Genomic DNA, 20,024 nt, shown 5'->3' with positions numbered 1-20,024 from the left:
AGAATAAACACCTTTACAAAATTATCTACTAAAAGAAACAGTACATGACTGAAATAGCTGCCTGTTAAAAATAAGTATTACATTCTAATACAAGTGTAAAAAGGAAGCAAGCTTGTTATACAATCCTTTTAGGTACAAGGGAAAATTCATGGCACAGCACAGCAAATTTCCCTAGTAAGATCTGCCTGTAGAATGGCTAAAATCAAAAATACCAATGACAGTTTATGCTGGAGAGCATGTGGAGAAAGGGGAACACTCTTCCACTGCTGGTGGGAGTGCCAACTCATACAGCCACTTTGGAACTCAGTATGGAGATTCCTCAGGGAAATGGGAATCAGTCTACCACAAGATCCAGCAATTCCACTCTTAGGCATATACCCAAAAGATGCGCACTCATACAACAAGGACAACTGTTCCACTATGTTCATAGCAGCATTATTTGTAATAGCCAGAACCTGGAAGCAACCTAGATGCCCCTCAACTGAAGAGTGGATAGAGAAAATGTGGCACATTTACACAATGGAGTACTACTCATTGGAAAAATAAAACAATGGAATCCTGAAATTTGCAGGCAAATGGATGACACTAGAAGAAACCATCCTGAGTGAGGTAACCCAGCCACAAAAAGACAAACACGATATGGATTTTAGACATGGAGTAGGGGAGTGCCAGCCTACAATCCCACTGCCAGAGAGTCTGGGAAACAGGGGTGATTCTAAGAGAGATATGCATGGTACCCCTGAGAAGGGGAATGGGACAGGATCTCCTGAACAGATTGGGAGCATGGGGGGGGCGGGGACAGGGAGCTGGGAAAAAGACAAGGAGAGAAGAGGAGGGGCGAGGAGGACATGGGGAAGCAGGAAGGATGAGAGATATCAAAATAGAGGGAGTCATGATAGGTTTGAGGAGAGATCTGGCACTAATGAGAGTTCCAGAGATCTACAAGGATGACACCAACTGGCAATCTAAGCAATAGTGGAGAGGCTACCTTAAATGCCCCCCTCCTATAATGAGATTGATGACTACCTTATATGCCATCCTAGAGCCTTCATCCCGTGGCTGAAGGAATCAGAGGCAGACACCCACAGCTAAACACTGAACTGCAATCCTGGAATCCAGTTGCAGAGAGGGAGGAATGGTGAGCAAAGGGGCCAAGACCTGGGGCTGGTGAAACCCACAGAAACAGCTGACCTGAACAAAGAGGAGCTCATGGACCTCAGACTGATGGGACTGATCCAGATCCCCTAAATTTGGGTGTCAATGAGGAAGCCTCAGTAATCTGTGGCACCTCAGGTAGTATATCAGTATTTATCCCTGGCATCCGAATGGACTTTGGGAGCCCATTCCACATGGAGGGATGCTCTCTCAGCCAGGACACATGGGGGATGGCCTAGACCCTGCCCAGATGATATGATAGACTTTGGATAGCCCCTATGGAGGGACTCACCCTCCCTGGAAAGCAGAGAGGGGATTGGATAAGGGGTTTGGGTGCAGGGGAGGAGAGGAGGGAGAGGGAGCTGGGATTGACATGTGAAGCTAGCTTGTATGTAATTTAAATAAATAAATAAATCTGCCTGTAAGCCTACTTAATGAACACTATGACAAATCTTCAGTACCATGTGTCTTTCCTACCTCTCAGAATGTCTGTCTTCTAAGGCTATCTCATCCTTCACTGGATTTTTAATCATATTATATGCGCCACCCAATAAGATGCCAAGCCCATGCACAGCCACATGGCAGTAGGATATGGTCCATGAATGAAGCTGTACGAGTAGATTTCTGAGACCTCCTGAGAAGACTCAAGTAAAGAGTCTTGTAATCTCTGTTCCTCCATAGCATGGGTTGTTCTTCCATGTACTTTCAGGTACACCAGCTAGGAGTGAGTTCACTTTAGATTACTAATTACAACTAGCTATTGGTATTTATTTAGATGCCTCTCTGGAAAACAAACAAACAAACAAACAAAACATGTTTTTGCTAACTGTGGCTTGTCCTTGTGGCTGCACAACTTACTGATGTGACTCTTAAACTGTCTGATGCTCTGAATAAAGTTGGCTATCACATGAGACTTTACCCCTCACTTGCTGGCTCCATTCTCCCAGGTCCCACTGCCTCTAGAGGTGGTAAACAATGTTTCAGACCTGCCTGTTTACAGCAATGCTCTAACCAAAAGTCAAGTCATCCAGTATAAGATTATCTGGTTATCTTGTTACATCACTAGGCAATGTATACACATAGAGAGTCCATCTGGAAAGTATAGGATAGTGACTTTTGTTGATAATAAAAATTTAAGTGGTTATCTAATCTGTAAAATCCCATTTCATAGGCCCCTTTAAGATAAGCTCCAAATGATACAGGTTTGAATACAAACAAAAAACTCCCATTAGCACCCAGCTATGCATGGGTGCAGTTAGAAACAAACAGCTCTTCCATCCCGAGTATGAATTTTCAAAGATGTTAACAGAATTTCAGATGATACGGGTTTGAATACAAACAAAAAACTCCCATTACCACCCAGCTATGCATGGGTACAGTTAGAAACAAACACCTCTTCCATCCCGAGTATGAATTTTCAAAGATGTTAACAGAATTTCAGAGATTCTGTCACTACTAACTAACTTTACAGATTTAAATCACACTCACCCTACTCTTGAGCTCCTAATGTACAACTTCCATAAAGCCACTGGTAAGCAAGCAGGAGGACTCAGCAGGAGCACTACAGCATTACATGCAGTCAAACTTGTTAGCACTGAAAGGGCCCAGCAGCAAAGGTGCTATGGTGGATCCAAACACTCACAGCAAGCCAGTCTAGCTCAGGAGCCCCATGGGGGATCCAAACACTCACAGCAAGCCAGTCTAGCTCAGCAAGCTGGCCCAGACGACCCAGCACCAGCACAGGAGCCCAAGTGACAGCTTGAGATGATCACTTGGCACAAGGTGAAGAGAATTAGTTTCTATAAATCTACCTGCTTGTTTTCAGAATTCTCTTCTTTCCCTTCAGTGTGCTGTAACAGGACCTATTAGTCACATAGGTCCTGTTATAGCACCTGTTCTCAACTCCAACAAGTTTCCCACAAAAGAATGCCGACTGCCTTGTAACCAAGTTTGCTCACAGAAGTCACCACTGCTCCTTACCTTGCTCACAGATTCTAAGCTATCGCAACATCAATTCTTAGGACCTTCTTGCTTCCTGTTTGTGGGTTTGGATTTATAGATACCACTTAAGTACATAAGGCTAACAATCTTCCTGTCTTCAGAGTTGGCCTTGATACACACTGGCCTAGTTTAATGTACTCAATAGTGAAACTATTTTCTTTTTTTACTTTTACCTCTGTGCAGAGAAGTTCTGTTTTGGAAGACTTGTTTCTCCAACATGGCTTTAAAACATTTTAAATACAGCCCAATTCTCAAGCAAAACTCATGCCAAATATCAAATTTCACTTCTTGGAACTTAAGTACCAGAAACCCTAAAACATGTTCTTCAACAGCACAGAGGGAAAGTTTAAAAATAAAAACGGAACAAAGTAGGCCAACATTGCTACAGCAAAAAGGAACTCACTCCCAAATCCCCTCTTCTTCTAAGTTAGTCAGGACAATGGCTCAGTTGTCCTTAGCAAGGCCAAGTCAAGTCCAGGCTTTGACCTCTTCACACTAACGTAGTCAGCTGTCTTCGCAGCAGGCACCATGAGTGTGAATAATGTAGAACATAGGGTTTTTTTTTGGTATCTGAATCCAGCAAGGCACCCATCAGATAGGTCAAGGTATGCGCATGTCAAGTACAACTACCCCTCTAATATTGTTTCCTGGCCCCTAAAACAGGAACATATATTATGATGAAATGAGATCTTAAGCTTGGTAAAAGGAACATAGAACTACACTTCTTAACCTAAATTTTAAAGAATTCTTAAAGAAAAGCCTAAAATACAATTAACATTCAACACAGAAAATACAAATTTGTGTGTAACATAAAGCACAAGACTTTACATAGTATTTTCAGCCAGATTAACCTCAAGAAAACACAGATTTACAACAGCAATCAAAACATACCACCTTTAAACATGCACCTGTGGCCCAGAGATTGAGTTCAAGCATTAACTAAGGAGCAACAGATTTAGGAAAAGGTCTCTCCTTCCCCTTTCTACCAAAAATTAAGGTATAAATCCCTCCAACCTGCTTTAAAGGGAAGAGATCAAGTCCAATACTAGCAGACAGAGATGGCCCCATGATAGTCGGGATGAACAAACTTCAACCTTTAGCCTCCACGAGTTCCTTCTCAATACTTTTAGATACCACCTATAATTTTCCAGCCCTAAAGGCCCAATCCTCTTTCTTATTATTTCACATTTTATCACACTTAGCTGTGACTGTAAATAAACCAGGCTAGCTGGCCAGTGAGCTCTGGTGAGCTGTCTGTCTCTGTCCCCTTTAGCTTGGAGATTACATGAAGGCCCAGCAAGGGTTCTTACCCAGGAGCCATCTCCCCAGTCCCATTTGGTTTTTTTATTTATTACTTATTTTTTCTTCTTTATTTTCAATTTATGTGTATGGTGTTTTGCTTGCATGTAGTTACCCCATCTTCACAGCAGGTGCAATGATCACCAATTTTTAATTACAGACCATCATTAAGATCTGCTTGGGTGTTAGTGAAACCCTGAGAAAGGAAAGAGATCATAGGAAGAGACTTCGCAGAACACTGAGGACTGACCAGTGCCACACCCACGGCCTTTCTATACATTTATTTACATTTTAAATTCCCCTACAATTTGAGAATGTATTATTTCAGAAATGAAGAATAAACTTTCAAACTAGGGGTGATCTGTAACAATACAATAGTTAAAGATCTGAAGAAATACAAGTTTGATTAAAAACAAAAACAAAAAAACTTCTTAAACCACTGAGTGTAGTAAAATTTATCCCAGAATCTGTCATTCACAATTTCATTTTATGCCCTTCTCTACAAGCACAACAAAGTTCTGGAGTTTTCTAAATTTATAATATAAGTGATTTTCATTATCAGTACAGTGGTAGTGTTGGTTTTGATTTATCTGATACATGTTTCATGTAGACCAGGCTGGCCTCAAAGTCACTATGTAACCAAGGGTAACCCTGAACTGATTCTCCTGCATCCACTTCCCAACATGTGGGGACCATCAGGACTGGCTCTGTGTAACATGAATATATTATGCTTAGATTTTCATTATATTGTCCCAAATGAAGTTTAATGTAAGTAAGATGTCATTTTTAACAAGTTCAACACAGCAAAACTGTCCACGTAGAAGTATCCCTAAGCTCCAGTCAATTGCCTACTTCCTTGAGCCCCTCTCAGGAAAATGACATGGTAGCCCCGGAAGAGCACAGACCCCTCCATACCTTTCCAAATGCCTTTGATGACAGCTACTCTGCAGTTTTGTTTTGAGAGGTAAATACTTAACACACCACCACTAACTTTCAAGGTAAGTTTCAGGCTCGCACTTGATTCTAAGTCTCTGTACCTTACTCTTAACACCGTGGAACAAATGCGCGCGCGCGCACACACACACACACACACACACGGGGGGGGGCCGAGGCAGAGACAGAGAGAGACCACTTAAGAAGGAGTTAATCCTGCAAAGCAAATCAAAGTGACTACCATATGTAGTGGATGTTTAATAAATATGAAAAGACAGCAAAGCTCCAGGCAAGAATAAAGCTGTGTAGCACCTGCCCATCTGTCCTCCTCACAACACAGTCAATTACCACTCCCTATCACCCATTCACACAGCTCATGCCAGTTTTCTCTAAGAGACTGTCACCGTCCCCATGCATGGGCTATCTAACCATCCACTCAGGTTCTATTCCTACAATGCCTTCCAAACTCTCAAGATCTCTGAATAGAAAGAACCTCATCCTCACTTACAATCCTACTAGCTACCACTGTCCATGACTTAATATGCTCATCTGGTAACCTACTGTGAATTCCAAACTATGTCTGGAATGCAGGAAAGCAATATTTGTAATTCACTGTCACTTATTAATTCTAAGAATAAACTACAGCTCCAGTACTTCCTACATTCTGTAATCCACTCAACAAACAGCACTAGAGAGGCTGGGGCAGGATTCCAAATTCAAGGCCAGTCTGAGGACATGGGGAAACCCCTGTCTTTAAAACACACACACATACACACACACACACACACACACACACACACACACACACACACACAAACTCTCTTGCTCTAACCTTAAATTCATGTCTATTAAGACACAAGCAGCTTTCTGTAGTTAAAATACAAAACTCAGTTTAGATATCTGCTATTTCCACAAGACTTTAAACAACCTGAATTATTTTAACAGGTTAACATCTCCCCCCTTGACACTCCAAGCCCCATGGAATGGCTACAATGAAACTGTCAAAGCTATAGAGTATCACTCTGCACAGCAATCAACGCAACATCATACAACTACAGCTATTCTCTTCTGCCTCAAGCAACTGTTAACTACTCAAAGTTTGCTTCTACATTAATAAAAGGTGATCTGGGTCTATCCTTGAAGACAGTGGAAGACTGAGATGAAACTTTTCTACTCAAAATACAATGTCTGAATCCAATCACCAGGAAACAAAACCAAATCTGATACTCATCTCACAAAACTGAGACCCTTGCAGATTAAGAAACAGGACAACTAAGTGAAATGCACAATCCTAAAATGAATCTACACAATACCTTACTTCTCTAGTTATATAAGAAGTGGTATTTTAAGAGAAATTATTAATATAGGTTAAGTAAATTTACACCCTAGAAACTACAAGTCCTAGTGTGAATTCTTCACGTGATATAGACAATGCAGGTAAGCATCTTACGTGGGCATTCGCTACTTAGGCCAGGGTCACAATAAGTGCCTACATTAGTGTATATGTTTTTCTTTATATCATTTATATTTTCTTATATCTTTATACATTTAAAATACTATACACATACACACATATACATACACATACACACGCATGAAGATACAGTTGAAATAGCTCATAAACTCCCAATGAAACCAGTTTTGCAAAGCTTCAGGCATCCACCTGGAGAGAGGCTGGAAGCTAAAGTCTACTGTAATAAGAAATTACCCTGAAGATCCAAAGTATTGGGAAGCCCCAGTCTACACACCAACTCTGCTCCACAGTGCATACACATTTTAGTTCCTATCACTTCTATCACCAGAAGTTTGTCTTCTACTTAAAATACTCACAATTATGATTAGCCTGACACTACCTGACTTTATTCTATGTAACGAGTACACATAAAGATTTAGACTGGGGGGGGGCTAGATAGAAGGCTCAGCAGTTAAGAGCACTGACTGCCCATTCAGAGGTTCTGAATTCAATTCCCAGCAACCACATGTGGCTCACAACCATCTGTAATGGTGCCTTCTTCAGTCATGCAGGCATACATGCAGGCAAACACTGTATACATGAAAAAGAAATGGAATTTGGGGGTTTTAACCCCCTTTTAATATTTAGTTATACAGCATACTATCCTGAAGAAATGGGCAGCATCAATACAGTGGCATATGCAGGTAACAAAGTATAAGCATGACCACGGACAGGCTTCTCAATGCACTGCACACTGTTTGCTATACTAGAGTGCAGCAAAGTTAGGAGTCTGTCAGATTCAGTCAGCAACACCAAGCTACACTAGAACAGACAGAACGCCATCTCTAAGATGCTACCAAACCACCCAAGGCTTTCTCTAGTGTTCAAACCTTACTTCCAAGGCCTCCAGCCTTCATGCTCTGCCCAGAAAGTCTCGGTTCCATCACCTCCATGTTGTCAGCCAACAATTGTAAGGTTTGGCAAAGGTAATCTACCCAGATCTTATTTTTAATGTACTGTCTCAGTCTGAAATGGAGAAGTCCCTAGATTATGGGGTGTTTAAGAGATTACTACTGTAAGGTATCTGAAAGATCTAGCATACTTATGAGAAAAAACAAAAATAAAACAGCAGCACAGGTTGATTTGCCCTTAATGACAAACCAAATTACAGAAGCAAAGTCAACTAGAATAGAACGTGAGCCTTGGTGCTCTGAGGCAGAATCTCACTATGTAGCCCCAGTTGGCTTTGACTTCATGATCCTCCTGCCTCCCAAGTGCTGGAATTTCAGGTGTGTGCTGCTGTCATTTCAGCTTGGCCATAGGTACTTATTTGTTATTGTTTTCAGGCAGTGTTTCTCTGTGTAGGCCTTACTGTCTTGGAACTTGCTCTGTACACTAGGCTGGTCTTCAACTCACAGAAATTAACCTGCCTCTGCCTCCCAAGTGCTAGGATTAAAGGCAGGGGACGCCACTACTCAACTGACCATATGTTTTCCAATCATGCCTTAGTTTCCACTATCAGTTAAGTTTCAAGCATATCTGTCCTGAGGATATTCAGAATTTTGTCCCTATATTAGCCTATTACTTGTTTATGAGTAGACACAGCCTAACTCAAATGTCTACTGACTTGCCTGTATCTCCTATTATTTTATATAAAATTATAGGTATAGATGCATATTTTGGGAGGGGGGATAAGTCATATATCCCATTGAACCAGAAGTGTCAGGTCAAACAATACATAAAAAGGCTTATGCCAAATTGAAGTACTATCTCAGAGTAGCACACTTATTCATGCATCACAGGTGAAGAAGGGTATTTGGGGCAAGTTGAAGACACTTAAGACACACACCTGGTAACACTGTTACAGAGATACAACTGACCAGTGTAGAAGAGCCTTGTAGAAAACTGTCTAAGCAGCAAGGCCCTATTGCTGAAGACAACATCTACACAACTCATTGAACGTGGAAAGGTTAAGCTGGTGCCTACACAGAGTTCTCACCCTTATGTGCTAGCATGCTAGCAACTTTTGTACAGGAAGGTACTCTGCATGCTATCAAAGGAGAAATGTAAACACCAACTTGGTTACAAATACTCTGATATACAATGGTGTCCTGCCCGCAAAATATGCTGGTGCAATAGCAAAAAGCTTGTGGGAGTAATCAACCAATATCTGATTTGACTTAAGGCCCATGCTAGGAGCTAGAACCCACAACCAGCACTGCTTGGGTGACCAAAAACCTGAGACTAGATAGGCCAGGAGCCAAATACTTAAATCAAATACTAATGTTCTACTAAAGGAGCATCAATAAATGACTCCTAATGACACTCTGCTATAGTTATAGATCAGTGCCTTGCTCATCCATCATTAGAAAAACTTCCTGAAGCAGATGGGAAAAATTTTGGGACCCAGACAACATGGAAGCAAGGCTTTCTAAATCAACATGATTGACACACAAATGAACTCAGAGACTGAGGCAGCACACACAGGGCCTTCACGGGTCTGCACCAAATGGGGTCCTAGAGCTCAAAGCAAAAGTAGACATATGCCCCCCAGCCCTAAGCCAGAAGCTATCTCCAACAGATAACCACTTGCAAATGATAGCCACTTTTCTCTAAGGGAACCTTAGGGGAGAAACAAACTACTCTTTAGGGTAGGCTACATGCCCAGAAATAAGACAGCCAACACAAAATTAATTCAAGGGTATCTTTGGAGAGTTCTTGTCTCAACATGTGTCAGGGCTTTTAAAGGATTTTTTTCTCTCTCTACACTATAGGTCCTTTTGTATATATTATGGTGTCTAGTTCAGTGTGAACTAGTGGGTCTCAGGGTCTATATCTGTTTCTTGTGCCTTTTCTTGTGTTCTTTTCTTTCTGTTTGTTCTGTCCTACTCTAATGTGTTAGTTTTTGTTTTATCTTATTATATTATGTTTTATGTTATTATTATCCCTTAGAAACCTACTTGTCTTATAATGAGAGACAGAAACAGAAAGGGGGTAGATCTGGATGGGAGGGGAGATGGGAAAGGATGAGGAGAAGTAGAGGAAGGGGAAACTGTAGTCAAAATATATTATGTGGGGGGGAAATGCATTTTCAACAAAAGGGAAAATATACAAAAACTATATGTATATATGTATACATATATATATTTACATCACTTTTGTCATTCCCTTTCTTCCCTCCAGTTCCTCCCATGCCCCCTACTCCCTCTCAAATTGATAACTTTTTATTTGAATATTACTGATACTTACATATGTACATAAATATAAATACAAAAAACTGTCTATGAAATTGTCTTTTTCAGACCATCTTCCATTATAAAACTGGATATGTATTTCAATATTAGTAACACAGGAGTCATGGCATAATCTAGTTACAAGAATATAGACAATACCATCTAAATTTTTTCAAAAATAAGAACTAAGCAGAACTGGGTAGAAAACTATTTCTTCACAGCTTCAAGGAACCAAGAGCTTACTGAGGAGGACATGGAGACTAAGAGGCCACTAAGTGCCCAGTGTGTCTCAGTGATAAGCTACAAGAGTTAGTATTAATACCTGGTCCTCCAACACAGAACATTAGCTCCTAAACACTCTTAAAATGCTACAATAAAGCAATGATGGAGTCATAAATGGATGAAACACACAGCATCACTAAGATGCCACAGATGAGTGAAAGCTGTGCAGCAAGATGTGGGAAAGGAGGGGGACCACAGGCTTGTCCATGTTTACCTTTCTTTTCCAGCTTCGCTGTTCCCAAGTAAAGACAGAAACTTTGACTTCAAGTATCTTCAACTGTTAGATACCTCTATTGTTTACCTTTTCCCTCAGATGGTTAATGATAAACCAGTATAGTGGCCCTCTTTAATCCCAGCAGCTATAAGTCAAAAACAGGAGGATCTCTGCAAGTTCAAGGCCAGCTTGGTCTACATAGTAAGTTCCAGGCATCCCAGGGCTACATAGTGAGATCAGGTCTCACACTGAACGAATGAATGAATGAGTACTTACAAATTTAACTCTTAAGCAGATAGCTTTCTTCCATCAGCTCAAAGGTCAATTTTCAGTCATGCTGGGACTTGAAGCCAGAGCCTCATGTACATCAGGCAAATGCTCTACCACTGAGTTTCAGCCTCAACCCAAAGATTGTGTTTTTAAACTAGCACTCTGCTCTCATTATTTGGATTAAGTGTATTTTTTTTATTCTAAACTGATTGTTTTATAACACCCAAGAAAAAAATTTTAAAACAGGTTTTTAAAATCTTTATCACGCCGGGCGGTGGTGGCACACGCCTTTAATCCCAGCACTCGGGAGGCAGAGGCAGGCGGATCTCTGTGAGTTCGAGGCCAGCCTGGTATACAGAGTGAGTTCCAGGACAGCCTCCAAAACAATACAGATAAACCCTGACTTGTAAAACAAAAACAACAACAAAAAAATCTTTATCACATATACTGATCTTTCACTCAAAAACACAAGCCAGGATTAGCCATTTCAATAATGAAAATGTCTCCAGTAACAGTAAGTCTCCAAGAACTGCAGCAGTTCTCTTCCACAGTTCCAGATACTTCTCCCAGTCTGCAGTGCTCAGTTATGCATAGCTCATGCACAGGCAGAGAAGAGCCCTAGGATGCCAGAGGTATTCCTTCCCACAAGATTTCTACAACCTTCAAAACGTTTTAGAAAGATAAACTAATTTACTTACTCAGCAAAACCAAATACTCTTTTACACAAGTGCTGTGTGTGGCAGTGACAATGAATGTAGTACTTAATTCTTGTGATTCTATAAGCCTCAACATAGCTAAGAACATCCCATGTTACTGTGTGGCTGGCTTCTGTGTCTCAGTAGTCAAGACTCAGCAAGTGGTCAAACTGAAGCTTCATACCTAAAAGCTACCTAGGCCTCTTCAATGTCCTGTCATCTCATCTTAGTCACCGATTTGTATGTACGAGAGCATCAGATCAGGAGTACCAACAATTAGTCAGCCATTTTAGAGAAAAGGGAAAGTCACGGTGGACCAGATACTCAACAAAGGCTTTCTCACATGGCCAAAATTTCCCATTTCTCTAAAGACACCTCAAACATACACTTTTCTTTCTATTCTCTTTTATTTATCAGGTCCAAACACTACACAACAGTCCTACTTTTTCACCCAACACAGACTCCTGAAGGCCAGCAAAATTACCACTGTTTGCAAAGTCCTGACTGACTCTATTGCCCCAGAGGGTACATTCATCAATACCTCTTATCTGCCACCAGTCAAAACCTGCATGCCTCAATGGATACTTCAACTCCAGTGGAGATGACATTACCAGAACTACACATGCCACCTTACCAATGCCTTCTGACTCTGCCTTCTGCTTTTGACTGGGTTTCTTCATAAGGGCATGGGGGAAATGTTTATCACCTATAAGGGTCAATATTGTCTCCATACACTGACAATGTTATTTGTGGAAGAAGTCAAACAATTAATCCCTGTTCAAAAAAGGGGTTAACTAGTACACTTCCTTCATTAATCGGAACTATAATTAGCCCTGGTTCTTCTTTCACTTTGGCAAATTAAAACAAAACAAAAAATCAAAAGTACTTGAGTTACATGTAAGCTGTGAATTATCCTTATTTGAAGCTCTTTACCTAATTCTCCCATCCATGGACTATTCTATACCTGCACTAGTATTTTCATAGTTCTCTAAAACACCTTTTTATTATCATAAGGATATCCTACATCCTATCTCAAGAACATATAATTATTACACAAATGCTCATTTATGTACAGAATTTTTCTAAAACTACAGTCTCTTTAGCAGAAAAGTTGGTAATCATCAAAGAATCAGGAGACAAGGGCTAAAGGGTCCAAGCAGCACAGACTAAAGAAGTAGAATACTACAGAAATATTGTTAACTCCAAAGAGTACAGTCTATTTTGAAGATATTGCAAAGAAACCTGTAAATAAAAGCCAGCACAACACATACACACACACACACACACACACACACCTCCCTCCCTCCCTCCCTCCCTCCCTCCCTCCCTCCCTACCTGTTGGTTTTCAGGATGAGCTGAATTCTTGAATGCCCAAACAACAGAGCCTAAGATAAACAAAATAATCACCTGGCTTCAACTTTCTATTTGTACAAGGTACACAGAAACCTAGCAGCCCCTTCCTCTAGCTCCATCAGGACATAACAGCCTGCTGATCCACTGAACAAATTCTGTGATAAGAATCCCTGTTTGCCTTACTGTGATAAGAACAAAGAGTCTAAAAGTCAGTAACCCGTGGACTTGGAGAAGATTCTAGTCTTTTATTGACACAGAGGAACTATTTGTAGAAGATTAAGAGTCTGAAAGAAACCTTAGCCTAGTGTTTTGATCTAATGACCAACAAGCAATCTGACCACTTTGGGGTATATGCCCAAAAGAAGTGATGACAGCAGGCCTCAAGCACAGGCATTCATATCAGTGCTCACATCTTCAAAGTTGAAAATACAGAACTGGGAAAATGTATACTCAGCAAATCAAACTTTCTAACTCAACAACAAAGTACAGTGTAAGGTATCATTGGTACCCTTCATGATCACATGGCTGACTAGGACAGGAAAAAGAATCAAAAATTCCAAATGTAAAGAGTAGTTTCTACTGTAACTGTACATTTTCACACGTCTTAAAGCTAAAACATGTCAAGATAAACCATTACAAGCTAGGGACCATCTGTACATACCAGAGAATATCAGTCAACCTTCCAAAGTGAGGAATCTGATGCATGCATGACATGAAACCCAACTATACTATGTAGGTGTACTATAGCAGCACAAGCACAAATACTGAATGACTATACTTACATACCTTTCCTAGCACAGCCAAACTCAGAGAAGGAAAAGAGAATAGTGGTCGCTTAGGAATGAAGGGCAGGATGTGGGGTGTTTAGGTGGGGAAAGTGCCCCAGTGAGAAGTTTAGAGACGGATGGTGGTAATAACTACAAAAATGGGGATGCAATTGCAATGTACACTTAATGGCTAAAGGTGCAATCGTGTGTGTTCTGTCACATTTTAAAGCAACTGGAAACACTTAGAAAAGCAGAAGTGACCCAAACACTCACAGTTTGACAGAGCTTCACTCACTCCACCTATATTAACTGAGGACGGATCACACTTTGTGCAGATTACCTACAGTCCACTTGTACAGCACACTTTGAGGAGCAGGCACGCTGGTATTCTGGAACCAAACCATGATTCAGCCAAGGCTCAGGCAGACCAAAGAAATCATCACTGACTTCTCACTTCCCTGGCATATAAAATCAGGAAGGAGGTCACTATATCAATGAGATTCAATGAGAAAGTGTGAAAAGAACCTGACGCAGCTTGGCACACACTGATGTGTGCCCTCCATCAGTGTGTCCTCCATACCGGCCACAGACAAGCATGTGTAGGCTGTAGAGAGGGAATAAAAACGAGCACACCCACCTTCTCAAATGATGTCACCATCTCACATCATCAGACAGCAGCAAAGAGTAAGATATGGCAATGCTATAACACAATGCTATAAAGTTATCCTGCCTGGAAAGCAGAACTAAAGCTAAACACTATTCATTATACACCACCACAAAAATCACTATCCAATCAGAACCAAGAGAGTCAGGCCTGGTGGTGCCTGCGTGTAATCCCAGCACCAGAGAGACTGAGTGAGGCAGAAGCATCCTTTGAGTTCAAGGAAAACAGAAATAAGCTACATCAAAACATTTCCTAAAACCAAGACAAGAAAGCTCAACCACAGGAAGCGAGCCTAGCTATAAAACTGCTACCCAGAAATGCTACCATAAATGAAGTATTCAGCATGGGAAGTAGCTTCAGGGTCTTTTATCACCCAGCTGAAACCAAGAGTCATCCTCTGGAGTCATGAGCAAATTCACAGACTTAGGCTATGACCATACTGAAAGCAACCTTTGGTGCTGACAGTTCAAATAAAATACGCTCTCCGTTCATGAGCATGTGCACTGATACCGTGTGCCACAGGTTGCCTGAAAGACACTAGGCAAAAGAGTCTTACAGAACTCAGTTCCCAAAGATGCCAGTAATATCAAAACGACACATGCCTCGCCCAGAATTCAGCTTTTAATAAATTTGTGAGCTCGTGGTTACAACGTAAACTTTACTTAGAAAATTTAATGCTTATGCCAACGAATTTCCAACCTTGTGAACGCATTTTACAGTAGGTTTCATTTTTCCCGAAGTTGCTCAACTTTTGCACCCTTTTCTAGTGACTGATAGTGGGGCTCCTCAGAAAACTGACAATCAGGGCTTCGAAGACTCAGAAACTCAGGCAGGGGTGAGCTCCCAAGTAGTTTTCTTTCATCAGATGAAGGTTTCCAACCCTTGGTCATCATAATACGACATCATATATTAGTAACTTAACCCTTTAACTACAACTCTCCACACAAAAGCAAGACCTACAGATCAAAGACTTCCCAATCACCCCTTAAAGCAAATCTTCAGGACACTGGCGCTGTCCTGCAGGCACAGTCACAAGGGCAGCTCAGCTCTGCTAGGGCAATCCACACCAATACGCTGTGCTAGCTTGAAATGCACACCAATTTGTCCAATGAAAGCCCCTTCGCAGGGTTAAGACACAGCGACCCGAGAGGGGAGGGGGCAAAAAAGATGGCCCCGGCCACCAGCCAATAAACACACAACAATCCTTCCCAGGGCTCCAGCCGGCACCTCGCCCGAGGCCTTGTCCCCCTCCTGGTCCTCTGAGGTAGGTGTTCAGGGGTCCCGCGCCATTCGGCAGGCCGGGTCGTTCCCGGGGACGCCGGCCCGCGTGTGCACCTCCGGGTTTCGAACGCCGACCAGGACCTGTCAAAGCCCGCTCCTCCCAGGGCGGGGGCGCCGAGAGGCCCCGGCTCCGAGTCCCTGGGGTGCCCGAGGTCCGCGTGGACCGTCTCCCGCCCCAGCTCAGCGTCGCGGCCTGCTCCCGGCGCCCGCGCGGGCCTCGCTCGAGAGGCGGGCCGGGCATTGCAGTCCCCCGGGCCCGGACACAAAGCGGCCCAGGGAGAGCCCGCCTCACCTGCAGCACTGGGCGCCGCGGGCCTTCCAGAACCATCGGACCCCGCTCCGGCGCGCGCGTCACAGGCCAGGCCTCCCGGTGCCGCCCGGCGCCGCCGCCGCCGCCGCCATTTCCTGCCGCTCGCCGTCGCCTCGTCCCCGCTGTCAGGTTACTCCATTTACCTGAGCCCGGAGCCGCCCGCGCCTCACCGCGCCGCGCCCCGACCCCCTCCCGCCCGCGCCTGCGGAGACTGCGCAGCGCCCTGCTCGCCCGCAGCCCGCGCTCGGCCCGCGGCGACGGCGCACAGCGGCTTGGAGAATCCCACCGGCGTCGCGCCGCCGCTCCGCGCCCCCTCGCTTGCTCGCCCCGCGGCCACATGAAAGCCGCCCTGTGATTGGACGGAGTGCGGAGGTGAAAGGTTAATCCTGGCCCTCCAGCCACTCAGGAGCTAGGAAACAGCAGTCTCGGGCCGAGGCGGCGTCTGCGGCCCAATGCGAAGACCTAGCTGTGTAAGGCAGTTAGCCCAGCCGGGCAGCGGTGCTTCTGACCCCGCCGCAGCTACCGCTGTCGCCGCCGCGGGCCACGCAGTCTGGGCTTGGTCAAGAGGAGCCTCTCAGCGCTTGGGGACACCCCCCCCCCTTGATGGTGACACCTTGACGGGCCCATGTCCCTGATCACAAGCCCTGCTGCTCGGCCTTTGGGTCCTCAGAATTGAACCAACCCTTGGACATCCAGAAAATGTTGTCGGTGTGCAAAGGCTTGGTCTGAGCCTTCTGCCGCTCCTCCTTGCTCAGAGGCTAACTTAAAAAACCATCTTAGTGATGGCCTCTCCCTGCTTCCCGATGCAGGCATCTCTTCCAGATGATCTGTTGGCATTTCGGTTGGATCGGGATGGGGATGGGTCAGGTATCCTGGAGCTGGGGAGCCACAGAATACTGAGTGTTACATAGCTCAGATGGAAAGGTATCCTGGAGCTCCGGAGCCAAGGACCACCACAGGTTGCAGTAAGTTTAGCTGCTTACAGCCTTGCCTCAGAGAAAGGCTTCCAGGGTGTATCCGCTCCGGTGGGACAGGGTCTCCCAGCTGGGGATGTTCACCCAGTGTAACAGTTTTACTGGGCAGGAGGTTTCTCTGACGAAGTTGCTACCGTTCAGCTCTGCTTCTGGAGAGCAGAGAGCGGAGCTCTGCCAAGGGAAGGTTTCCCCAGCAAGTGTTACAGCCCTGCTTGCTCTGCTCTGTCTGCTCTGTCCAGGGTTGCCTCTGTTCTGTCGCCACTGCAAAAGATCTTCACCCAAAGCTCATCCAAGGGGTTTATTGGGAGGGAAGGATCCAGGAGAGTGGCTGCCCTCTGCCAGAGTGACAGAGGACAGCTGGGTAGAACAGCCACAAGCTGAATAGACACAGGGTTTATATAGGGCTTCCAGGGTGGGGATTGGTCAGATTTTAGTGCTGAGCTCAGATTGGCTAGAACTCTGCTTAGGGATTGGTTAGTTTTCTACACAGGGTTAGGGTCAGATTTGGCTCTGGTTTCAGGGCCAAAGTGTGTTTCTTTCTCTGGTCCTTTTTAGCTCCATTTTTAGGGCCAGGGTGCATTTCTTTCACTGGCTCTGATTCCAGGGACAAAGTGTGTTTCTTTGGCTCTGCTCAGGGTGTGTTTCGTTGACTGGTCCCTTTTCCCTACAATCTCCCCCACAGTCTGCTATACTCCAGGTGAGGGAGGGACGGGAACTAGCACCTGGCTTCTTTCTGTTCCTGGAAGCACTTAGTGGCAGCTTACCTTCCTCACTGGGGGGCTGTTACCTGTCTGAATTAAGGTGGAGGCATGATTTGCTACTCTTTATGCTTACAGGTTGCAGTGGTTTATTTGTTAGAATGAGCACGAATCATCTGTTTGATTTTTCGTTACTATGATTTTGAAACCAGGTCTCACTGTGTCGATCAGACTGCCTCCACCTCCCCGTTGTTGGATGTATACCACCTGATAAGTAAAAAATAGCCCCCGGTAGTGGATAACTCCGCCAATGCAACAAGCCAATCGAGCCGAATTAAAGTCCAGATTTTAATCTGAGCAAAACATTCCCGCGTGGTCACTGGAAAAGAAGGGAAACCCTGAGGCTGCTCCCAAGGGGTGGGCCTTAAATACCCTCCAGAAAGGTATTTAACCTGCTTGGTGGTTTCTCAGGGGCAGGGTCTGGTGAGAAACAGAGAGGTGAGAGTTCTACCTTAACAGCACCATGCCTAACTTAAAAATAAAAGGGGGAGGTCTGTTCATGTATGTGTATGACTGAGAGTACACCTGAGATGTCTGGCTTAGAGCTAGGGTCCTCATGACTTCACACCAAATGCTCCTAACCTCTGAGGCAGCTCTCCAGCCCCCTGTGCTTTCTCCGTTGTGAGCAGTTTTTAACTTTCCTTGGCTGGCACTGAATTTAAGGCTCACAGGCCTGTATACCTTATGTGTTCCCATTTTAACAAGGTAAAAACACCAGAGTAACCTCCAGGAAGTCTGCAGCTAAGGTATGAGCAACTGAGCTTTGAGTCTTACACTGTCTTCTGAGCTGGTATGTTCGCTCCGTCCTGTGCTCAAATATTGGTCATGTATTTATCATGAATTGCCTTGACCATTAACCTGAACATCATGGGTCAATTAGGGAACAAAGTGGTTTGGGCTGACCACATTTACAAAATGATGTTTCTCAATTTAAAGAGCACTGCAGACAATAGATCTCCCCAGTGAAGACATAAAGGGTTTTTTAAGTGGTCCTTCAGTTAATTATTTATTTATTTTTGGTGGGTTTCCCTGTGTAGCTTTAGAGCCTGTCCTGGAACTCACTTTGTAGACCAAGCTGGCCTTGAACTCACAGAGATTTGCCTGCCTCTGCCTCCTGAGTGCTGGGATTAAAGGCATGGGGGGGCAGCTGAAACTGGTCCCTTATAAGCAGAGTGGAATCTAATGAAAGCCTAGGGCCACACTGAGGAATAATACCTGCAGCAGAGTTGTGTACGGGCAAAACTGATGTTTCTTCCTGTTGTCCTTCCATAGTCTCTCAGGACCAGCTTAAAGCCAGCAAGATGACTCAGCCAGTAAAATGCCTGCACTGCCAAGTCTGACAACCTTGAGTTCAAATCCTGGGACCTACCTAAAGGTGGAAAGAGAACTGACCCCTTAAAGTTACCCTCTTACCTCCACACACATTGTTGCATCCTCCTCCCGGCACACACACATCTCCAAAGTAAAAGCTTTTGTTTTTTAAAGCCAGCTGGGCTTATCCATTCGCAAATGTTTCTGATTTTATTGTTCATCTTTAAAATAGCTGGAGATTACTGTGGTCCATCTGTCTTTCAAATTAAAAAATGAGTTTGGACTATCTAAGCACGAGGAGGAGATTGAGATAGCAAATTCACAGATGAAGGCCAGCCTGAGCTACATACCAAGGCCCTGGTACATATATATATATTATATATATATATATATATATATTGTGTGTGTAGATGGATGTGTGCATACCCATAAAGGGTCATCTTGGCTTATGAGTTGGACAGTGTCCTGCTCTCAAGAACATCGCCTTTCAGAAGCACAGCTGCAGCAGGGACTCCTCCCAGGGGCCACCTAACTCACACACTGACCTCCTCTGGAAAGACCCTCACCAACAAGCAACGAATCAAAACGCACCAGTTTCTTCCCATGATTCAGCCTTCTAGTCCTCAGATGCACCTCACTTTCCATCAGGAGTTCCACGTTTTAGAACATCGATATTTGGGACTAATCTTCAAGAACTGTGAATTCGGGGCTCCTGGTCATTGAACCCAGGCCTCATGCATGCTAGGCAAGTGCTTTCTATATACCTTGCTCGGTTTGGGGGTTTTAGAGCTGACCCATAATAAGCTTTGAGTTTTTGCAATATTCAGGACTTTAGCATTTGAGATGCATTGTACAGGGTTATGATCAGCAGCCATGAAAAATAAACAGTAAAAAAAGAGTCTGCTCCCTACACCCATTCTCATGCCCCAAGAGCAAGCCATTGTTTCCTACTCACTCTTCAAACTTGCCTTCACACACAAGTCAAGATACTGATTTATTCTGTCTTCTTCATCTATAAAAACCCCAGTGTGCATTTACTACATCTTGTTTTTAATGTAATATGTACCTGTA

The 20,024-nt window shown here is 43.8% G+C and overlaps 2 protein-coding genes across 6 annotated transcripts in view; one reads left to right on the top strand and one right to left on the bottom strand.

Moving 5' to 3' along the window:
- The window catches only part of Dicer1 (dicer 1, ribonuclease III), a 66,321-nt gene extending 50,304 nt beyond the window's left edge, over positions 1-16,017 (bottom strand). For 4 of the 5 annotated variants that reach the window (XM_013112161.3, XM_013112163.3, XM_040742561.1 and 1 more), the window contains exon 1: positions 15,893-16,017. The gene's annotated coding sequence lies outside the window, so the exon portion shown is untranslated. The remainder of the gene's footprint in view (positions 1-15,892) is intronic. The other variant, XM_005068358.4, reaches the window with a different exon arrangement.
- LOC121139543 (translation initiation factor IF-2-like) lies at positions 6,820-19,990 on the top strand. Its single transcript, XM_040743404.1, has 3 exons — positions 6,820-6,825; positions 15,588-16,875; positions 18,915-19,990. The coding sequence occupies exons 1-2, from the start codon at positions 6,820-6,822 to the stop codon at positions 16,263-16,265; spliced, it is 684 nt and encodes a 227-aa protein (XP_040599338.1). The 3' UTR covers positions 16,266-16,875; positions 18,915-19,990.
- Positions 19,991-20,024: the final 34 nt, after the last annotated feature.

The sequence above is a fragment of the Mesocricetus auratus genome, unplaced genomic scaffold, assembly GCF_017639785.1.
Source record: "Mesocricetus auratus isolate SY011 unplaced genomic scaffold, BCM_Maur_2.0 Super-Scaffold_15014, whole genome shotgun sequence".
NCBI classification, from domain to species: Eukaryota; Metazoa; Chordata; class Mammalia; order Rodentia; family Cricetidae; genus Mesocricetus; species Mesocricetus auratus.
The sequence above is the reverse complement of the archived record's forward strand: the minus strand, read 5'-3'. Positions and strand labels throughout refer to the sequence as shown.